The sequence below is a fragment of the Ambystoma mexicanum genome, chromosome 2p, assembly GCF_040938575.1.
Source record: "Ambystoma mexicanum isolate Mex_15411 chromosome 2p, UKY_AmexF1_1, whole genome shotgun sequence".
Taxonomy (NCBI): domain Eukaryota; kingdom Metazoa; phylum Chordata; class Amphibia; order Caudata; family Ambystomatidae; genus Ambystoma; species Ambystoma mexicanum.
Window position 1 is genome coordinate 967,588,470 of NC_090923.1, and position 23,115 is coordinate 967,611,584.

A 23,115-nucleotide genomic window follows, 5' to 3' on the forward strand; every position below is an offset into this window, starting at 1 on the left:
AAATGACGAATTCCCATTATACCGTACAAGGGGAGCGGGGGTTGCAGTGGTGTTCCCCGCACCCCTTGCATGATATAATGGGCTCAGGGGTTGTGGGTTGTCCCCTGCATACATTTGATGCAAAGCGGGGGACAAATGAAGAAAATCCCCAAAGCTCGAGTTTCAAAATGCAAACAAGTAGGCTTTGTAATTTTGTAACTCAAGCTTTTGGGGTTCATTTTTTTAACATAGACCCGTTCATGGCATTTTTGCGGGGGCCCGGCCTGGCCACTTTTTGCTCAGGGAGGGCCCAGGCCAAAAAAGTTTGAAGACCACTGCAGTAGACAAAAGAGAGCGGGGAACAAGAAAAAGAACCTCTTAGAAGTTTACAAGACAGTCTGAATCTCTGCCGAAGGCGACAAAATCTTATGAACATAGCGAACAACGATTGATGACGCAGGTACTAGGCCAAAAACACACAAATGAATTACGTAATTGGCGGAGGGAATACTTGGGATTTTCTAGGGCGGAACATGTCACTGCCCTGCATGGAGACTCAAGAAAAGTATAGGAGTTAAAGTAGCCGTTACATGGTCCGGTATTATGCCTTGGGCAATAGGAGAATGGATGTTGTGGCACCAAATGCTTCTTTCACATCAGTTCACTTCAATAAGTGTTGCCATTCCGAATATTCAATGTAGTGGCGGATTATGGCAAAAGGTGAATCTCCCTCTTCTGTCCCTACATTGTACTTATTCTACTGGGAAGGGCATGCAGGGAGCTCAGGGTAGATTCCCTTTCTCCCTGTTGTGTGTTGGGGCAGGCTCGGACTGGCTTATAGGGCAATAGGTCAGTGGCCGAACCAAAAACACGAACTAAGAACTTGTCAACACTGTTTTCCATGACTCTGTTTTCCTGAATGCTGTTGTATAAGTGAATATTCTGTGAAAGCGCCACGATGCCTCAGGGCCATTGTGCACTTTATAAATTCAAATAAATAAATAAAATAAATAAACAAATAAAAACACAAAATGCTTGTGTGGGCCAGTTCTTTGGGTCAAAGTGGGGTACTTGTTTGGCCAATGTGGGCCAGTTTGATGAGTTACTTTATCATGCGGCTAGTAGTTTTGACCAGTGTTGCTGAATAAATATTCTTTCAAATGCACAATTTGCATCACATTTTATTGAAAACCTCCCCCTTGGGTACTATTCAAACATCGTCACAAAAGGAATGAATTCCCATTTGAAACTGTGGGCCAGTTTTTCGTTGGTGCCCGAGACAATTTTAAGCCCCAGTCCGACCATGTGCAGGCGAACTGGTGTGCTCAGGGTGGTACAGGAAGTAGGAGGGTGGCAGGCGAGGCAGGGGCATGCTCTTTTGTGCTGTGTGTTGTCACACGCGCTTTCTCACCGTGCACTGTCAAGTGCTTTCTCTATTCATGTGCTGTCAATCTCTCTTTCTCTCCGTATGTTGTCACTCTCTCTATTCTTGCACTGTATCACTCTCCCACAATCTCACTCTCTGTGCACTGTCACTCTCTCTTTCTCCATGTGGTTTCCCACTCTTTCTCTTTCACTCACTCTCTCCATGCGTTGACTCTCTCTCACTTTGTACTGTCACAATCTCTCTCACCTTTCGCTGTCAAACTCTCTCACCTTTGCCCTGTCACTCTTTCTCTTCAGGCCCTTCCTCCCTGCGCCCGCCCCTTAACCTCCCTCCCACCCTCGCACCTTTGAGGCTATCCCCTCACACCCTCATTCCACCTTATCCAACTTTGACCTTTGCTTGCAGCCTTTACGTTTTCTCTCATCCTTCCTCTCACATCTTCGTTTTTCCTCTTACCCTCCCATTCTCCCGCCTTTTTACTCATCATCAATAGAACCCTCTGTCAATGGCTTCCTCCTTTCCTCCATTCACTTCTCATTCTCTTGCACGCCTGCCTCCCTTCTCGCAGTCTCCCTTGAAACTTTGCATGTTGGTTCTTATAAATGCAAAACAGCATGAAACCACCAACTGCCACTCGTTTTTTCTAGAATTCCATTGGAGGGAGAACCCCAGACTGTGCAGTAAAGTGTTATTTGAATATTTCAATTTGTGAATTATGTTATCGCCCCCATGTGATGAACAATATACAATGGGCTACTCTATTTCCTAAAATATAATACAAAGGAAATCCGCTCGCTCCTCCATAAAGTGGTCACGAAACCCCCTCGATGGCCGTGGGCTGTAGTGCGCTATACAAATCCAAAAAAATAAATAAAAATAGTGTCGATGGCTCAAAGTGTGCTTTTTCAGAAGGCAGAATTATGATGTAACATCTTCAGCCGGTGCACAATCTTTAAGGGCAATCGTTTCCTCTGTCCAGTCGCAAAAACATGTATTTTCAGAGCACCCAACGTCTACCAGGAAAGCAACGTTAGGCTGGGCGCATGAACGCATTGGCTGTTTCAGGAAGTCGACTTCCTAGGTACTGAAACAGAGCTCAAAGTTTTAGATTATATCATGAGTTGTCGTTCAGAACTGCTTCTAGAAAGTAAAACCTGTTTCGTAAATATTGGGGGTGGGGAGAATTTGGGTTGGTCTCACTTGCATGTGCTGCTCTCGTAAAATGTCCATAATACTTTTGGTTCCAGTCCCGGCAGTGGCTGCTGCTGGCATCTGTAAATTCAGGCGGCTTGGGCAAGGAACTGACTGGAAAAGCAGGTTTTCAGCCGCTTCCGGGACTGCTGGAGGGAGAGGGGCTGCGTAATAGGCAGGCGCAGCACTGCCAAGGGCTGAGAGGTACACTAGGCAGGCGTGTTTATGGTAAAACAAGGACACAAACTGGCAACTGTCCTCGCCCAGGTACTGTGATCAGGAGACACAAACCGAGAGAAGAGAGCAACGGCAGTCATTGTTCAGCTGCAGGTGGAGGCAACAGACGTATAAGATGGGAGCCAAAACATGCATATGTTATGTTATGCTACTTGGCATTTATATAGCGCCTTATGTATCATTGGTATGACCTCAAAGCGCTGGCGCTTGAAGAATCTACCTGGTTCCCTTGATGTCCATAAATATACCATTGTCAGGAAACAGTGTTCAGCCTGACCCCAGGGTTGAAATCCTGCGAACCCTTGATCTTTCTAGTATCATAAGCTGACTACAGCAGTTACAGCTGCTAATACAGCCCTCTAATCGAGAACGGTTTACAGTAGTACTTAATGCAAAAATCTGCAACCTGTGTCTCTCCAGATGTTCTTGACTACAACTACCGTCAGCCCCAGTAGTATAGTCAAAGGGGAGATCATGAAAGTCATAGACTAAAACATCTGTTGTGCCCTCCTGGCTTAGGGGGTCATTAAAAAAAAAGATCCAATTTCCTGTTTACATATCTGTAATAACTTTGACAACAGTTGTACAAAGTTCCACGCAGGTAGCAATACTGTTTCGAAGGGGAGAAAGGAGGATGATGCCGTAGATTGGCGGGAAGGAAGGAATCAACATGAGGATGAGGGAAAAAAGACCAGTGGGAACGGGAAGGAAGATTGCCCTACCCATTGGTCGCGATGTCGCACTCGTTCGAGGATTGTTTTGGGACTTGGTGCCCAGGAGCAGACTGGGATGCATGGAGCCACCCACCAGTATCTCGGACAAAATGTGCCACACATGGCTAATATAAGAAGGCCTTTCACCTATGACCACAATTGCCCAGATTGCTAGTAAGCTTTTGTTTCCTCACATGTTCACATAGAATCGTCATGTTTTGTCATTTGATCACACCAGTGAAATAGTGGCTCTAAATATCGGGTTCAAATATTGTTTGCAGATTAAACAATATCGTTAGGGTGTGACAAAGGAAGATGTTGTGCTAGGGATAGTAAGAGAAATCTTGGGGGCAAAAGGGTGCACGGAAATGTCCCCATGGAAAAAGGGCTGCCGGGCAGCAAGGTCAGGGGAGCTGTGATACTTAGTGCCGCTGTAACCAGAGGCACTATTAATATGTGAAGCGGATCCAATGTTGTCATGTTGATTCAATGACATAGTTACTTTTTCCATACACGACCCTCCCTAGAATCGTCCTCCCTTTCCCAACATGCACAGCGACTCTGTAGACTTCAACACGATCACTCTGCTACCTACTCTGCATCGCCCTGCCAAAATCTGGCAACTTCAATCGGATCCAATGCCAGCAAACCTTACTTCAATGACATCATCACCTGCCCATCAAGCCTTTCCTCGCCCTTCTAAAAAATGATTCATGTACGTGGCCTTCAATGGGACCACCCTCCCAAACATTCACACAGCCCCCTCCTTGGAGAGGCAACAGGGTGAGAGGTGTGCCAGTTGGCATGAAATAGAATTTATTTTTCAGGAATGTGAAAAGCTTCTGATTCCATAATATAACTATATAAGACATGCAGGCTCACCGTACCAGGCTCTCGAGCCACCTACCAGCTGTCTGCTCAGCTTGACTTCCTTCTTCAGTTGTTCAACCTCCATTTTTAATTTGTCCTGGTCCGTAAGCTCGTCTATGTTTATCAACGGCATCTTGCGACCTGGGAACAGGGAGTAGATTGAGAAGTGATTGCGAGGCTCAAGGGTAATCATAAAGGGTCGATGTTCCATGGACATGCAAAGGGCTTCATCAGAAGTTAGGCAGAGCGGTAAAAATGCAGCAGTAACGCTATTCCTGCCGCATTACCACTCAACCCAACTATGAGTTTGGCGGAAAGTTAGGGATTCACCTCCAGCTCTGAGCAGGGGGTAAATCCGCGGACTTTCCGCCCATTTTTCGGCGCAATTACCGCAGCGGTTTGGGAGCACAGACACAGAGAGGGACTCAGCAGTAGTACGCAACATAGCTAGGGTTTCAAGGTGACTCTGTGTAACTGCCGAACCTGTTTACCCCTCCTGTGCTTTCACTTAACAAACAAATGCATTTTTGGAGTCATGTTGGTTCGCTTTAATTAAGTGCACTGGACCTCAACACCGGATACCAAAGATTTGTAAATGGAAGCCCTGGAATTGGAAAGTGTGTCCGAGTGATGTGGGGTCACCTGCTCCCCACAGACATAAGCAGACAGAGCTGTCAAATTTCCCCATGTTTCTAGCTAGTCTCCAGCGCTCAAGCAGACACGTCATGCGGGTGCCGTTTATTTTATTTGCATTATAGGATATGGAGTCATGTAATATCTTTTATATCTGATAGAGCAAAACTACAACAGTAATAAAGTTAAGGACAATAAAAAGCATTGGTAAAGCCAACAGTTTTGTCTTTTGAAAACTACATGGGACAGGCATCTGCCTGGCACTGGAATAATAATAACATGGCGGCAGCTGGGAATTGTGTGATTACCTCGGCATAGGATAGCAGTTTCTGAGAAATGCCTATCTAATACCTATAAAAAGCCAGCACGGTTGGCTTTGTCAATGCCCGTTTTTAACTATACTTCTTTTCAAGGAACACATATAATTCAAGTGGATAAGTCATAATTGGTTGAGACATTTATATTACACCAGTTTGATATTTACAGCTGCAATTAAGCCATTAACTCTCAGCATTGCTGCTTAGAGGTAACACTGGCAGGTCAAAGTTTGATGATACTGCTTATTATAGGTAGTCCAAAGAGATCCCAACGAGATGTCCTTTAGCTAGGTAGGGGTGGGTAGGAGGTGGGAATGGACATAGAGATTAGCACGATCATGGGCAGTCAATGGGCGATACCCAAACCACACTTGCATGCTGTGTGCCTCTCCTCACGTCATCTCCCTCCTAGCTGTACTGCAATGCAATAGTTTTGGCTTATAAGTGGCACTTAAACACCACCTAATAGCCAAACTACAATACATGGTGGTCTATATCCCCTTTTCAAGAGACCAGCAGAGAGCCCTATTTGCCCACATCGCAACTCCCCCAACCCATTTCACCCTGACACCCTCTATGGGATTCCACCCAGAAGTACCCCATCCTAACATACACTAACTCCCTCTTTCTGTCCTCTGCCACACCCCTCTCCAGGGGACAACCACTCTCGCTCACCTAATCGAAGCTCATGCATTCTTTGTAACGCCAGATCAGTCGCCAAAAAAAGACACCACATTTTCGACCTTATTTCCTCTGAAAGCACAGACATCCTCTTTAGCACAGAACCCTGGTTCTCTGACTCTGATGATTTCCAACCTATTGCACACGAGGCATTCCCCCAGGCTACACACTGATCATGCACAACAGAACCAGCAAAGCAGGCAGGAGGGTTAGCCTTCCTACCGAAGTGCATCTCACTGTCTCACACTCTAGCATGCAACGCAGACTGTGAATCTCTCCTAGTAAAATTCTGCATCAACCTCTCCCTCACCCACAGCTTCTTACGCCTTTACAGACCTCAGGGCTATAACAGAAATTTCGCAGATGCTCTTAGTGACTCCCTAGCAGCCATCCTGGTCTGCCACCCCGCACCTCCCCATGCTAGGAGATCTCAACATTGACTCGTCCACATCAAGAACATGGAAGCCCTCAACATGACTCATCTAATCTCATGCGCCACACACAGCACTGGACCCACTCTAGATGTAATATTCACTTCTAAACATATCTCTGCACCCCCCCGACCACACTAAGCTGGACCAACCACGCAGCCATCCTCTTCTCACTTTCGACCGCCGCCATTCTCGCCCGCCTCATCAGCTCTGAACCATCCTCCTGTGTCCCACTGTGGAACAAGGTCATAGTAACCCCCGACCTGGTTGACTGCCTGCTTACCCCCCTTCCCAATTTCCCTGCCCAGGGAGGTCTGCCCTCTATCAACCATTTCGACCTATGTCTCTCCAATGCCCTCAAAACACTCACCCACACCAGATCGTTCACACACAGACAAGGCCCGGCCCCATGTGGTTAACCCCCTCCCTCAAATCCCTCAAAACACTTAACTACTCCAATGTGCATGCTACAACTCCGCTTTGGCGAGCGACCCTGTTTTATTATTGGAATTTGCACTTTTAATCGTGCTGCGCATGTCTTGGCTGGTGTGACCAACATGGTGCGTTAATATCATTTCGCACTTGGACTTTTTTCGAATTTAATGTTGTAATTGTGCTGTGCCACCATGCCTGTTAGGCCATTTCAAGACGGCCGTGTTCCTCGTTGTTTGCCACATTGTTGTGTTCTTGGTGTGGGCCAGCCCCTGCCTCCTCTCCCATTGGTTGCCTTGCCCCTTAAGCCAATGGCTGCAACCGGGAGGCAGGAGCCGGCCACACCATAGAAGGTCCACTTCTAAGGCCCTGCCTACCCCTGTGCACCATGGTACACCGCAGGGACGCCCCTCATAAGTTTTTGGGTATGCCCCGTGTCCATCTGTGTCCCCCTGTACTCTCCTGCCCCGTGTCCATCTGTGTGCTCCTATGCCCCATGCCCATCGGTGTGCCCCCCCACCCATCTGTGTGCACCCCTGCCTGTGTGCCCTCCCTGCCCCCGTGTCCATCTGTGTGCCCCCCTGCCTCTGTGTTCCCCCCTGCCCGTGTCCATCTGTGTGCCCACCTGCCTCTGTGTGCCCACCGCGTCCATCTGTTTGCCCCCTGCCTCTGCGGCCCCCCCTGGCCCCATGTCCATCTGTGTGCCCCCCTCTGCCCTGTGTCCATCTGTGTGCCCCGCTGCCTCTGTGCGCCCCCCTGCCCCTGTGTCCATCTGTGTGCCCCTCCCTGCCCCCATGTCCATCTGTGTGCCGCCCCGGCCCCCGTGTCCCTTTGTGTGCCCCCTGTCTCTGTGTGCCCCCCTTCCCCAGTGTTCATCTGTGTGCCCCCCGCCCCTGTGTCCATCTTTGTGTCCCCTCTTGGTCCCGAGTCTTTCTTGTGACTCCCCTCACCTTTCTGTCCACCCCCTTCCCTTTGGGATTGTCTCCAAGCCCCCCTCCCTCTTTACCTCTTGCCTTCCTTCAGGGTCCCTCTGCCACCTCTCATCTCCTTCTTGCCTTAGCTTCTTCTGCCCCTTCCCCTCTTTCTCTTACCCCTCCTTCCCGCCTTCTGTCAAAATCAGGTACTACCCCAATTGCGGTTAGGCATAGTAATTGCAGCCGCTTGTCTTTTGCAGTTTCTTGTCCTCCCCCCTCCATTGCCTCCCCTTGTTCTGTGTAAGTTCGGCACTACCTCAATTGCCGTCAGGCATAGTAATTGTAGCTGCCTTCCTTCCTTAGCCTTCCTCCCCCTTCTCCTTTCATTATCTTAGCACTTACTCTTATCACTGTCCCTTGACCTCTGATAATAGCTTGTCAGCCCCTCTTCATCCTTGTTCTTTTCCTCCCTCTCCCTCCCCAGCATTATCTTGATCAGTCATTGACCCTTCAAGATAGTCACTTGTTTTGTTCCTCTCCTCTTCCCTTCTCTCCCCTCCCACACACCTCCCCCCATCGTGTCTGTCTTGCACTGCAACAATTGTCAGCAGGCATAGTAATGCTACTGCTAGTATTGCCTCCTTTTTTTCCTTCCTCACCTCTCCATGTTCCCTCCCTCCCTGAAGAGCTTTAAAACACATTGTGTATAGGCGCTATACAAATAATCAATCAATCAATCAATCAATCAATCAATCAATCTCAGTAAAGAACCTGGGAGGCACCATGGATGCCGATCTAACAAGTTCACACCACATCCACGCTGTATCTAGATCATGCCATCTACAACTCTGCATTCTCACACACATCTTCCCATGCCTCTCCTACCTTCACAGAGTCAAAGCAATCGTGGCCATCATCCTCTCTCACCTAGACTACACCAATTCCATTTACCTGGGTGCCCCTGCTTACCAACTCAGAAAACTCTAACAGGTCCATATCTCAGCAGCACGGCTCCTCCTTGCCCTTGCCCCCAGAGAGCACATCACTCCTGCCCTATGGGTGCTCCACTGGCTACTTATCAGCCGCAGGTCACAGTCAAGACAGGCCCTGAATTCCTTCAACACAAACCTATCCGCCACCAACCCAACAAAATTCTGAGATCAGGCTCTGCACTGCTCCTTGTGACCCCATGATATGATATGATTTGGCATTTATAACGCGCCTATATACAAGTGTTTCAAGGCGCGACGCAGCAAGGGAGGGGGAACAGAGGGAAGACAATGACAGTGATCCTACTAAGCCGAGTGTTATTCAGATTACACAAGTGCAGGGGAAGGGGGAAGGGTAAAAGTGCGGAGTGGGAGGGGGAGGGGACAGTGAAGTACATGGGGTAATAGAATAAATAAAACAATAAGAGAAGTAGGGCCAACTGGTGGCAAATGCAAGGGTAAGTGCAGACATCAGGTGTCAAGTGCTGGTGGAGGACTGAAGGGATACAGAAAAACAGTCCCCAAGTGCGGGGGTTGCCAGGGAGGCAGTGCACCATCTTTCATATCCACTAGAATAGGGCATTGGCCTTCTCCATCCAATCTCCCACACTTGGGAACTCAATTCCACTTAGCATCCACAGCTTAGAGGATCACCTTGCCCTCAAGACCTGGCTTTTCCCACCTGCATCCTAACAAACCCTTGCTTCACTTTGGGTGTTTCCCACATGGCAATTAGGCCGTGGCAGTAGTGTCTCTCGTCAGGATCTCTCCAGAAGAAGATAAAGAATAATTCCCAAGCACACCACAGGACATACTTCCAGGCCACATCGACAAGAACAAGGAACCAGTTGTGGCTCAAAGGTACACATTGCACTCCATGTTGATGGATTCTAACCGCAGGCAAGGCCACCCACCCACAAGCCTCTGCTGCGATACACTACTCCAACGCACAACACCTCTGCCATCAGAATGCAGCTTAGTCCCATGACAAAAATGTGGTCTAGCTGGACACATAACTAACTAGTCTCCTGCAGTCACGCACACTCCCGACTACCACACATCACCCATCCACATGCCTTCTCGACATCGGTAGCTAACTGGGGCTTGGCCATCCCCACCTAACTTCGTTTCGGCCAAAATGCATACATGCATTCTAAACTTCTCGGACTAATTTCCCATACCTTGGACTTCGTTCCTCTAAGGGCATTCACCTACAGCGCTGTGAGGGCATATCAATAGGATAAACGTACTATGGAAATTCCAAATTACAGTCCAATTTACATTTGTTTTATTGTACTTCCATGATAAATGCAGGATTACGTGTCCCTGAATGCTATGCCAAACACACCTGTGAGTGGACTAGACATGGTTAACATGGGATAAGTGAACAGCTATCCAAGTAGGAAGAGTGGGGGAAGGGGGGGGGGAAATGGGGTTGTGACTTACTTGAGGTCCAGAAATCTCGGCTCCACCTTCTCCAAAGTGGCGACTTGTCAACCACAATTCTCCAGCAGTGTCGGCTTACTAGTTTCCTGAAGCAATGCTCACATGTTTTGCTTCAGTGGATGAGCTCCGTTACTTCCTGGTCCATCCCTTGTTACATGGATTTAATTAATATATGTGCGACCACCTACACACCCCCAGGAAAAGTTACTTCCTTCGTAAAACATGAGCGGAATCTTTCGCTAACAACACTTACGTCTGTGACTGTCACCAGATCTGGCAGAGTTTGTCCTGTGAGTAACCGCGGTTAGCCGTAAATATGACCATTCGCCCTAGTTTGGGGTGCAGCGATTGTCGCAATGAGTGTCACTTGTGTGTGCCCGAGTCTCCTGTCTGGGTGGAGTGCCGGAATGGTTAACCGACCGAGAGAGCGTGCGAACTGCGGGATCAGAAGGGGATGCACAATTAGAGGCTTGTTTAGGCAGGAAGCAAACTGAGGAAACAGATTACAAAGAGGACGCCAAGTTTTGGGAGGGTGTGCCCTGTAGAGCACACGCGGTCTCATTTTGATCGAGTTAGCAGAGTATGACGAGGAACCCTTTGTTATTACATACATTTTTCAAACATGAATGCCACCACGTTTTGGAAAAGACTTTGGACTTGACTGTTGCATGGCAGTAGTGTGGATGCTGTATTTGCCGTATACCTCACAACACGTATGTTTTCCCTAGAAGTGCTCTGAAGGTGGCAGTTAAGGGAACAGGGGAAAGAAGTTTGAGCTAAACATTAAAAACGCCAATAGGTCTAATAAATTAAACTAGACGCCTCTTAATTGTGGGTATTAGCAATGCAACCAAAGCATATGCAAACTCGTGACAGCCCCTGCAAAGAACGAACATGGCTGGAGGACTGCGGCTTTCAGAGGCGCTGGTTTGTGGCACCGACTGCCTGTCTCTGCATATCAGTAGTAGCATATCCTGGACTGCGTTTATTAGGTTCATGGAAAGGCAGAAGCCCCACCCCCCTCTGTAACTGGGGCAAAGGGGTTTCTCGTTGCTTAGGGGCAGCAGATTTGGAATGATTACTCAAGTTATGCCAGAGGTTGGATATCCCCGAAGCAATTCCTCACGTCCACCCTTCAGTGGCGTAACACACAATTTGAGGAGTCCGCTGCGAGCCATGCTGAGGGGGCACCCCCTAACCCGAAGCTCCTCAACAAAACACGGGGCGCGCCACACACACCAGGCTGGCCTGGACCATCAGCCGCACATGCACATTGCACTAGGGGAAAGATGTATGTCTTTTTAATCAAAGCTTAAATCTTTCACCTATTGTAGAAAGAAGGTGTGGTGCCTGGCCTCTGGCCCCCAAATGTACTAGCTACCATTGGCGACTGGTGAATTTTTGTATCAGATGGTCGTAAATATTTGCCACAAGTATGCAGGAGCAACCGAGTGTAACAAGAGAGCCCGAACCAATGAAGAGTAGCTCGGGGGTGGGGTGTGGTGGGGTCCTCTGCCTGAGATTTGTTTTTGAATAATGGGTTAAAATGATGCATCATACAGAACAACTTTTGTGAACAATTGTGTAAAAAGCTAGACAGTGTGCAATTGATTTTGTTGGGTAACTCATGAACAAATCCAATAGATGCAAGTCACCAACAGTGCACAGGACCATTTCCCAATGCATTGTTATGCTTTTCCCCACAATATATGCCAGTGTAAAAAATATTTTCATGCTCGCTGTGCTCATACGTTTCCATGCTCGCTGCACTAGTATATGCCAGTATTATAAAATATCAATATCAAAATCAATACTCATATAAGAATGTACTTATATTTGCTTTGCGCGTAATGCCAGAAATGTTACTCTAAGCTGGCTCTGCCAATATATGCCAGTACTCCTATGTAAAAATGTGGTGGAAAAAGACCACTCATGATTACAGTGGATTGGTGGACAATTTATTAGTAAAAGCAATAACAAAACTGAACCAACGACAGCACAAGACTTTGGCGCAAGTGAACCCCCCTCTTTGCACCATTCTTTTAGACCCAAAGGAACCAATGAGTTTCAATAGAAGGGGTGGTCCTGACAGGGCAAGGTATAACCTTAAAACCTTGTTGCTGGCAGAGAACAAAGCCTCATCATACAAGTCTTTTATGCCGGCTGCATGCACTCTTGCTTGTTAGTGTTATCAGGGAGTACAGCACACCGTAATACATTTAGTCAAGGTGAATATACTCCTTAAAGATTCATACACACGCTGAGGTGGGTGAGAACACTTGCATTATGATGATTTATGTCTACTAATGCAGCTTTTCCCAAGAAAGCAGGAGCCTAAAACACACTTAAATATGCCAAAAGGGAATCACGTCAAAAGTGAGAGCATCCCTACACACTAGGCGAGGGGCCTTCATTGCAAAGACATGCAGAGTACAATCTACAGTCTCGCCTCACACAATCAGGACAGTTGTTTAAACATGGCAGTTGGCAGCACCTACCCAACATTATAATGCAGTAATATGCAAGAGTACATTACATTTTCAATTCCCAGACATTGCCCCATAGTGCCCTCCTTTGAGACCGTCACTCCAGTCTCATTACAAACATCGTTATGGGAACATTTCACCCTTGAATATCATAACGGATGGTATCTTCAGTGACATGATAGTAAAGCACTTGAACAGTTTTTAAAACTTCGGAAAAGGTATTGCATAATCGATAATAGAGGCATTTGCAAACCATCAATAGACAGGACAGACTTAGAATTATGACTACTGCTATAAGCATGATCTGACCAATGCACACCCCCAGGAGTCCCAACAGACCTACAGTCCAAGACCCAAAGGACCAGGAAGCCCTCGGACTAGTGTGCAGGAGACTTACAGTATGACAAATTGTTATGCTGGAAATGCATTGGAGGGGTAGGGCCTCCCTGTCCTTGTCCTGTAGTCGTTTTTCATGTGTGTTCTGTATTGTTTTCTGCACAGGAGTCCATGTGGGACTCCTGGCAGTGCAGCTCTTCCTCTTTTTGGTTTGGTCTACATACCCTTGGGATACCCTTATGGCACCCATGGGTGGGGGTACAACCCTGCGCCCCTAGTGTATGTTTTTGAGCACCTTTGTGTGGCCCACAGAGCAGGGTATGGGCTGGTGGCAGCTCCATGCTGAATTTGACAGGTGCTCCGAGAATCGGGATACCCAGGCCCTGCCATTGGAATCAGTTGATTCCTGATAAAAGACAAGATGGCCCCTGTGGCCTCTTGCTTTCCATTGCCTGTTACCTTGTTTTTCCCAAAGCCCTGGCAAGCCCTGACTCCATCCCTTCCCCCTGACTGGCTGTTGGGTGGAAGTTCCATATATGGTATTGTGGGGAAGTCCAGGCCAGACTGGCTGGAGCCTTCCCAATGACTGTATGTTGTGGGTACACCCTGTGGGTGGGACCTGGGCGAATGGAGTGTGTGACCAATATGCACTTCATGTTATGGGTGTCTATCTCCTGGTATGCAACACAATGAATGAGACAGCCCTGCCCGAAACTGGTATGAATGCAATGTGGAGTGCTGAATGGCTGGGTACTTGTCCCAATACACATTCCTTGTTGTGAGTGTCTGGAGGGAGGAGAATGGCCTGAATGCACTGTGAGCCTGATTGGCTGCCTGCCTGCAAGAATGCCCTTCTGAGTGATTGGTTGCCTGGGTGTGACCCAGCAGAGTAAATTAGAGACAGAACAGTACATCTGGGGGTCTCTCACTGCTAGAAATCGTTCAGAAGCTGAAGTTGATACTTGATGCATATACTTGAAGCTCAACTGGAAGAAGAAGACTTGCTGCTGCATTTGCTTCGACCCGATCCGAAAGCGGTCGAGTTTGTCGAGGACTGATCCAGGAGAGGACCTGACTAGGAGACCTCTCCCCGAGCTACGAGGGAATATCGTGCAGACCACTAAACCTTCGCCGAAGCACCCTGGAAGCCAGCCTTCGAAAGACTGTTGACCAGAGACGGGGACCGCCGAGGAGAATGAAGTAAAGCACCCGGACAATCCGTCCACCGTTGTTGACCAGGGTGCGGAGGACTGCCATAACCGCTGGAGACCCGTCGAAGCCGTGTTGCCCAGAAGCGGGGACAGCTTGCGCCGTGCCACTGCCGACCGGAGCCGCAATGCTCCATTGCCTAAGACATTTGAATCCAAGGACTCTCACCAGCACCGCCAACCGCTTTGTCCCACCAGAGAAAGTCGAGGCCGCCAACACGCCGAGGAGAATCTGCTTGTGGGTTTCCCGCCACCCGAACACCACAAAGACGCTGATGACGTGACGACTTGCTGGGCCAAAGTTCTTCACTGACTCTTTGCGGCAGGTAACTATCGTCGTCGAGGTGCACCACACACCTCGTCTTGCAGGACGTCCACGACCGACCGTCGACGAGCACCGCCAGGACCGAAGCTGCTGCCTCGACACTATCGAACCTTTCTCATCGACGACTCTCAACACCAATGTTCACCTTCTTCAAGGACTATCGACAATCTGTGGCTCCTGCCTTAAAGGGGGCCACTTAAGAAGGATCCATCAATGCCTCATCGAAGAACTCTGCTATTCCAGGTACATTGGGGTGGTAGAACTATTTAGAAGGAAATAAGACTTATAGAAACAATAAATGGACTGGGCTTGTATTATATCTTTATTTACAGGTTGCCCAGTTGGGGGAATCCTCACACAGAACTGTGTCTAGTTAACGGGGCCAGTATTCTGACTATTGTTTTAACCAACCTCTTTCCTTCTATCTCTATTGTTGGTTCACATTATATACTGCTTTGTATGACATTTGAACTGAGTACAGTTAATGCATTTTAATGGAATTAAAGCATAATTGTGGTACCACATACAAACTGTATATATTTACCATTTTAGATTATCTTGAGCACAAAGTGTGTTATTGTGATTGTGTATTTAACCTTGAACCTTATTTATATAAAGACTGTGTTATCACTGACATAGTGTGTGGACATTCCTTTGTGGGTGCTTGGGGACTATACTGTACTTAGGAACCAGCCTGCATCATCTCCTTAGAGCTTAAGCCTTGATTGCTCGTCCACAATACCAAATAGAGATTCTTGGCTATGTGCTCTGTGCCTCTACTCTGCCATATAGAGAGTAGGAGTACAGATACCCCCCTCCAGTTTTTACACTGGTGGCAGGGATGGGATGCTTATGGTTTTAAGAATCAGTGTGTAACCTTGCCACTTACAAAATATCCATACTTTCTTAAACTGAGGTTTAAGCTGTGTACAGGATAACTACAATACAAACAATGGAGTCTATTGCAAATGATAAATTGACTAGGATGAGCCTAGAGGCTCTCCAGAGTGCTTGTGAAGCCAGGGAGTTAGACTTTGAGGATAAGTCTAGGTCTGAGCTGATAGCTGCCCTGGTGGACTACCAGACTGATTGTGAAGCTCTTGAAGGGGGGGATGCAACCAATGAGGACCCTGCCCCTGGGGTTGTTATTGAACCTGATTCTGGGGATGCCACCACTCCTGCTGCCTCTGTTCTGAACCCCAGCAATGTTTCTTCAGGGAATTTCTTGGAACTTGAATTATTAAGGATGAAATTGGCTTTTGAATATAGAAAGTTGGAAACTGAGGCTGAACTTAAGAAAGAGGAGTTGACACAGCAAGTGATAATCAAAGATAAGGATCTTGAACTTAAAAACAAGGACACTGAATGTCAGAAAATCCAGCTAGAGAAAGCTAGAGTGGAGACTTCAGCGAAGCCAGTTGAGAGTGTCAGGTCCCCTGCCTCCAAGTTTATGAAAGATTTGGTTGGAGTGTATGTGGAGGGTTATGATATCCTCCAGTGGATTGAAGCGTTTGAAATGGCTCGTGCAATTCATGATGTTGATAAAAGAGATTGGTCTAGGTGTTTGTTAATCAGAGTGCCTCAGACTGGGTATGACTGTATTCTGAAACTGAGTGTGGAAAAAATGGATCAGTATGAGTGCATGAAATCTGATTGATTTGCCAAGTTTGGCAAGACACCTACCCAATACCTTAAAAGGTTCATGGAATTTAAGAAAAGAGAAAATGTGTCTTGGATAGACTGGGTGAGTGCTGCACATATGAACATGATGGGGTGGATTGATGGTTACAAGGTGAAAACTTTTGTTGAATTGTCCCACCTTTTGTTTTTTGAGCATTTTTCTGAAGCCTGTTCACCAGAGTTGCGTCAGTATGTTGCTGACCAGATCTTTTTTTTTTTTGTATATGGTTTCAAGGAAACCTATACAAAATTCATACAAAAAATTCAGAACAATTCATAAGAAACACTACATTAATATACCTTTACGAAGAGAAAGTAAGAAAGGCAAAGAATAACAAAGCATACTTTGAATACGTAATCCCTAAGTTACTATCCAGTAAAATCACAAAAGCAATCTTATCACAAAATGCATACATATGTTCAATACAAATTGAATTTAAAATACAATTTTCAGACCAAATCCATATTTATCACAAAATCAGATCAATATACATTCAGATTTTAAAAATCGGACAACCGCCAATTGCAGAGGAATTTTGTTGTTGAGAAGCATACGTTTCCACAGTAGGTCCGAGTCTACATTTGAGGTATCTGACACAAAACGGTTAAAACAACGGTATTTCCCCTGCAGCAAAGCAGGACAATCAATTAAAAGGTGTAATAATGTCTCAGTGACATCAATGCTGTTACAATATCTACACAAAATTGTTGATTCAGGGGACTTCGCTCTAGCTGAAATGATCTCTCCAGTAAGTAACACATTAAAACGAAATCTCATGAATGAGTTCCACCAACCTTTCTGTGGAAATGAATTTAGATACGGTTCTGGGGAACCCAAACACTTATAAAAAGATACCATGTGGCCATACAACTTGTATTGTGTGAGTTTCTGCATTATGCCGGCCCAATCACAATTCTGTAATAATAACTTTACTCTTTTTGGATTGAATAAAAGAGTGCTCACCTGGGCCCCCACACTATTCAGTAAATTTTTACATATTTCTACCAGTTTTTTCATAAATACTGATTTACAAGTGCCCTGGATGAGCAAAGTAGACAAATCATTATACAAAGTATTTCCATTGTTACTTACAATGTTCTGAAGTAACATCAAGCATTTCCATTCAATAATGCTTTTTAGTGATTGCAAACCCAATTCATATCGAATGGCCACTAAAGGTATGCAGTTAGGTAAACAGAAAAACATTTTCCGCAAGATGTGCGATTCCAATGTGTTTAAGTCCATTTTACCATGAATAAACGGAAATTCCATGCCATATGTAATTTTGGGGATGGTTTTTAGTTTGTAATATCTCAAGAGTGGAAGACAAGAGAAGGCCCCAAATTTACGATCTACTATTCTCATTTGGATAATGCATGTTTTAATTTTCATCCTATAGTGATTAGTAGTTAATGTGCTGTTTGGGGTATCACTAACAAACAAACTAAGATAAATCATACTATGTCTGACTTCAAGCTTCGTCTTGTCTATAGACCAATTTCTCTTATATTACTTTTTCTTCAGAGTGAAGCATAGAACATTTGACTTGAGAGCATTAACCGCTAAACCGTTTTCAGTCATGTAAACAAGGAAGACATTTAACAAGCACTGGAGCCCCAAAGGTGTTCTATCATAAAGAAGGTAATCATCAGCGTAGGAGCACCAACACATTTTTTTACCTTCCGGAGATGGCTGAACAAATGCGGCTTTCTGCAAGGATGGCCCAATGTCTGCCGTATACAAATTATACAGGGTTGGAGCAAAAATGCATCCCTGCCTTAAACCATTAAAAGTTTTTATTGGAGCTGAGAGAAGACCAGCGTTATTTAGTCGAATCTGGACACACAAGCCTTCATGCAGGTGTATGAGTACCGCCAGAATCTCAGATGGCATGCCCATTCGAGCCAATTTGGCCCATAGATTTTCACGAATCACTAAATCGAACGATAGAGAAAGGTCCATGCTTGCTAGATATACAGGTGAAGGGGCCTTTTTCCAGCCCATCTCTTGTAAAAGAGTTATGAGAAGACCTCCCACCATCGTACCTATCTTTTTCCTAAAACCAAATTGCGCAGATGACAGAATTGAGTTTTCAGATGACCATTTTTCGATTTGCTGGAAGATAAGACTAGCAAAAAATTTTGAGTCAGAATCTAAAAGCGCGATAGGCCTGTAGTTCGAAGGTATCGATCTAGCACCCTTCTTGTATATGGGCACAATAAAGGACATATTCCAAGTCAGAGGGATAGATTTTTTACGCCCTATGTCTTTAAATAAGATTGCCAGCGCTTTAGCCCATGTATCCGGGTCCCCTTTCATTAGAATATTTGATAAACCATTAGGTCCTGCCGCCCTCGAAGGACTATAGAGTACAATTCTCTCCCTTATTTCTACAAAAATGAAAACACATTTCCATTGAACATTACCTAAGGGTTTTAGCGTTGCTGACCAGATCCATTTAAGCTGGCCAGGCTGGCTGACTAGTGGTGGACAGGACCCTGCTCAAGCCAGAGGACTATGTAGGTGCTCATCTGAGAACTACCAGGTTACCTTCCAAATTATCTCCTGTAGCCTTAGTCACACTCATGATTGGAGACAAGACAGCAAAGCTTCCTGTCCTGGTTCAGGACAATGTCCCCGCTAACATTTTGTTAGGCAATGATCTAATAGAGTTTGGGTTGATCTCTGGTGGTATCCCCATGCCTGCTGCTGCAGTCACTAGGTCACAGGTGACACCGGGTTTAACTGAGAGTCAGGTACCCGAGCCAAAGGGGCGACCCAAGGCAAGAAGAAGGAAGAGCAAGAAGGCCACTTCTGTGAAGGGGGCTCCTTCTCCTCCTGCTGCTCCTGCAGCACCCAATGGGATTCATGCTCTGGACGTGCTGGGTCCAGTGGTGAACCCAAACTCAACTCCTGATGGAGAAGAGGCAGAAGACCCTCCTGCGGGAGAGCTGCTCAACCCAGAGGATCAACCCAACCTTCAATGTCTGCTTGCTGAAGGGGGGCCCTCTAGGGGAGACTTCTGTAGGGGACGGAGAGGGTGCCACTCTCTCGAGGGTCTGAGGAAACAGACCCTGGCCGAGGCACAAGGAGAAGTGGATAGGTCTTTCAGAATTTATTGGGAGGGTGAGCTCCTTTGTAGTGAGCCCACTAAGCCTGAACCCGGTGCCCACAAGAGGTTGGTGGTGCCCCAGGTTTACAGGCACTTCCTGCTGCAGTTGGCGCATGAGGTGCCCTTAGCTGGTCATCTTGGTACCAAGAAGAATGAGCAGAGGCTATATGCCCATTTCTACTGGCCCCGGATGGGAGTAGAAGTGGAGTCCCACTGCAGGACCTGCCCAACTTGTAAGTTGTCTGGCAAGACAGTAGGCCGTGTCATTGGCCCACTGCAGTCGTTGCCAGTGGTTGGCACACCGTTTGAGAGGGTGGGCATTGACATTGTCAGTCCCCTTGACCCTCCAACTTCAGGTGGACATCGGTTCATCCTGGTCTTGGTAGATCATGCCACCAGGCTATACCGCTTCGGACTGTTATTGCCAAGGTGGTTGCCAGGGCTCTCCTGGGCATCTTCACCAGAGTTGGATTCCCTAAAGAGGTGGTCTCTGACAGAGGATCCAACTTCATGACGAATTACATGAAAACAATGTGGAAAGAGTGTGGTGTAACCTACAAGTTCTCCACCTCTTACCACCCACAGACCAGTGGTCTGGTTGAGAGATTTAACAAAACTCTCAAGGGCATGCTAGGTGCTTTGGGAGAGCCCCTGAGGAGGAGATGGGATCTCTTCCTGCCATGCCTGCTGTTCGCTTACAGAGAGGTACCTCAAGAGGGTGTTGGTTTCAGCCCCTTTGAGTTACTCTTTGGATATCCTGTGAGGGGGCCCCTTGCCTTGATCAGAGAAGATTTGGAAGCCACCCCTCCAGGTCCTGCCAAGCAAGTGGGGGACTATGTGTTAGGCCTCAGACGGAGGATGACACCAATGATGGGTCAGGCGACAGCGAATCTCAAGGCCAGCCAGGAATTGAACAAGTACTGGCATGACCTTAAAGCCTCGCAAGTGGTTTGGACTCCGGAACAGGAACTCCTTGAGATGGAGCCTACCAAGCCTCAAGCTTTGGCAGATAAGTGGACTGGACCCTTCAGGATCATCTCCAAGATGGGCAAAGTCAATTATCTGGTTGACATGGGAGTCCCTGAGGCAGCCCCTCAGGTATTCCACGTCAACTGGCTCAAGCCTTTCCATAGGCGAGCAGAAGTCTCATGTCTCTTGCTAGCTTCAGAGCAAGAAGAGGATGAGCGTGAGCCCCTTCCTGATTTGCAGCATAGCAACCCTCAGGATGGCTCAGTGGAGGGAGTGTATCCCTCTCCAGATCTGACTCCAGAGAAGCAGAGGGCCTGCAGGGCTTTTCTCCAGCAGTATGCGCCTCTGTTCTCACTGACACCAGGCCTCACTCCATGGTGCAGGCACGGAATTGACACTGGTGACAGCGTACCTGTCAAAAGCAGATGCTACAGGATGTCAGATACTGTGAAGAACCACATCCAGGCTGAGGTTGCCAAGATGTTGGATCTGGGTGTTATTGAACCCTCAACCAGCCCTGGTCCAGTCCAGTGGTCCTTGTCCTCACGGCAAGTTCCCAGGCAGGTACCAAGTATTGGCGGTTCTATGTGGATTACAGAGGGGTGAACACCATCACCAAAACTGATGCACACCCATTTCCCAGGGCTGATGAGCTCATGGACATCATCGGTGCTGCCAAATTTGTGAGCACCTTTGACCTTACCTAAGGCTATTGGCAAATAGCTCTGATGAACCATGCCAAGGAAAAGACTGCATTCTCAACACCTGAGGGGCTCTACCAGTTTAGACTCATGCCTTTTGGGTTGAAAAATGTACCTGCCACCTTCCAGAGATTGGTCAATCATGCGCTCAGTGAGCTGGAGCCCTTTTATGTAGCCTACCTAGACGACATTGCTGTCAACAGTCCCACCTGGGAAGAGCATTTGACTCACCTGGATAAGGTGTTGCAGGCCTTGAAAAGTGATAACCTCACTATCAAGGCCACCAGGTGCCAGATAGCTCAGGGCAAAGTCACATATCTTGGTTATGAGGTAGGAGGGGGTCAAATCCAACAACTCCCGAGTAATGTACAGGATGTAAATGACTGGGAGACTCCCACTACTCAAACCCAGGTGAGAGCCTTTTTGGGCCTCAGTGGGTACTATCGCAACTTCATGGCAGACTATGGATCCATAGCTGCCCCTCTGACAGCTCTGACTTCGCCCAAACAACCGAGGAAGGTTGATTGGACCGCAGACTGTCAGAAGGCCTTTACTGGCTTGAAGGAAAGTCTGTGTAGGGCACCTGTGTTGTGTGCGCCTGATTACAGCAAACCCTTTATCGTCCAGATGGATGCTTGCAACACCGGAATTGGAGCTGTCTTTTCCCAGTTAGATGACAAAGGGAGGGAACATCCGATCACATTCATCAGTAGACAACTCAAGTGTAGAGAACTTAGGTGGGCTACTGTTGAAAAGGAATGTTTCAGTATAGTTTGGAGCCTTAGGCGTTTTAGGCCCTACCTTACGGGGTCTACCTTCAAGGTCCAAACAGACCATAAGCCCCTGAAGTGGCTTATGGAGATGAAGGATGAAAACCCAAAACTGCTCTGGTGGTCCATTAGCCTGAAAGGGCTAGACTTCACCATAGAGCATAGACCAGGGAAGAGTCACGATAATGCAGATGGCCTTTCCAGAAGGTATGTTGACCGTCTGGATGAAGGTGTCAATCTCGTGGGGATTCAACGCCCTAACCTCAGTCTGGGGGGGGCGGGTGGCAAATGTGATGCTGGAAATGCATTGGAGGGACAGGGCCTCCCTGGCCTTGCCCTTTAGTCCTTTTTCATGTGTGTTCTGCATTGTCTTCTGCCCAGGAGTCCATGTGGGACTCCTGGCAGTGCAGTTCTTCCTCTTTTTGGTTTGGTGTATAGACCCTTGGGATACCCTTATGGCACCCATGGGTGGGGGTACAACCCTGTGCCCCTAGTGTATGTTTTTGGGCATGTGTGTATGGCCCAAAGAGCAGGGTATCAGCTGGTGGCAGCTCCATGCTGAATTTGACAGGTGCTCTGAGTATCCTCCATTTTGGGATACCCAGGCCCTGCCATTGGATTCAGTTGATTCCTGATAGTAGACAAGATGGCCCCTGTGGCCTCTTGCTTTCTATTGTCTGTTACCTTGTTTTTCCCAAAGTCCTGGGAAGCCCCGACTCTGTCCCTTCCCCCTGACTGGCTGTTGGGTGGAAGTTCTATAAATGGTATTGTGGGGTAGTCCAGGCCAGACTGGCTGGAGCCTTCCCAACGACTGTATGTTGTGGGTACACCCTATGGGTGGGACCTGGGTGAATGGAGTGTGTGACCAATATGCACGTTATGGGTGTCTGGTTCCTGGCATGTAACACAATGAATGAGACAGCCCTGCCCGAAATTGGTATGAATGCAGTGTGGAGTGCTGAATGGCTGGGTACTTGTCCCAATACACATTCCTTGTTGTGAGTGTCTATAGGGAGCAGAATGGCCTGAATGCACTGTGAGCCTGATTGGCTGCCTGCCTGCATGAATGCCCTTCTGAGTGATTGGTTGCCTGAGTATGACCCAGCAGAGTGAATAAGCGACAGAACAGTATATCTGGGGGCCTCTCACTGCTAGAAATCGTTCAGAAGTTGAAGTCGATACTTGATGCTTATCATGGAATCCCAGCTGGAAGAAGAAGACTTGCTGCAGCATTTGTTTCGACCCGATCCGAAAGCTGTTGAGTTTGTTGAGGACTGATCCGAGAGAGGATCTGGTTAGGACTTCTC

General features: G+C 47.3%; 1 protein-coding gene across 2 annotated transcripts in view; it reads right to left on the reverse strand.

Moving 5' to 3' along the window:
* LOC138566978 (guanine nucleotide-binding protein G(T) subunit gamma-T1-like) overlaps positions 1–10,705 on the reverse strand; it is a 100,047-nt gene extending 89,342 nt beyond the window's left edge. Inside the window, exons 1-2 of one of the 2 annotated variants that reach the window (XM_069644770.1) lie at positions 10,474–10,705; positions 4,415–4,518 (exon numbers count right to left, since the gene is read on the reverse strand). In XM_069644770.1, coding sequence (XP_069500871.1) covers positions 4,415–4,510 — 96 coding nt within the window. In that variant the 5' untranslated portion in view covers positions 4,511–4,518; positions 10,474–10,705. Of the gene's footprint in view, positions 1–4,414; positions 4,519–10,220 lie in introns of both variants that reach the window. The other variant, XM_069644769.1, reaches the window with a different exon arrangement.
* Positions 10,706–23,115: the final 12,410 nt, after the last annotated feature.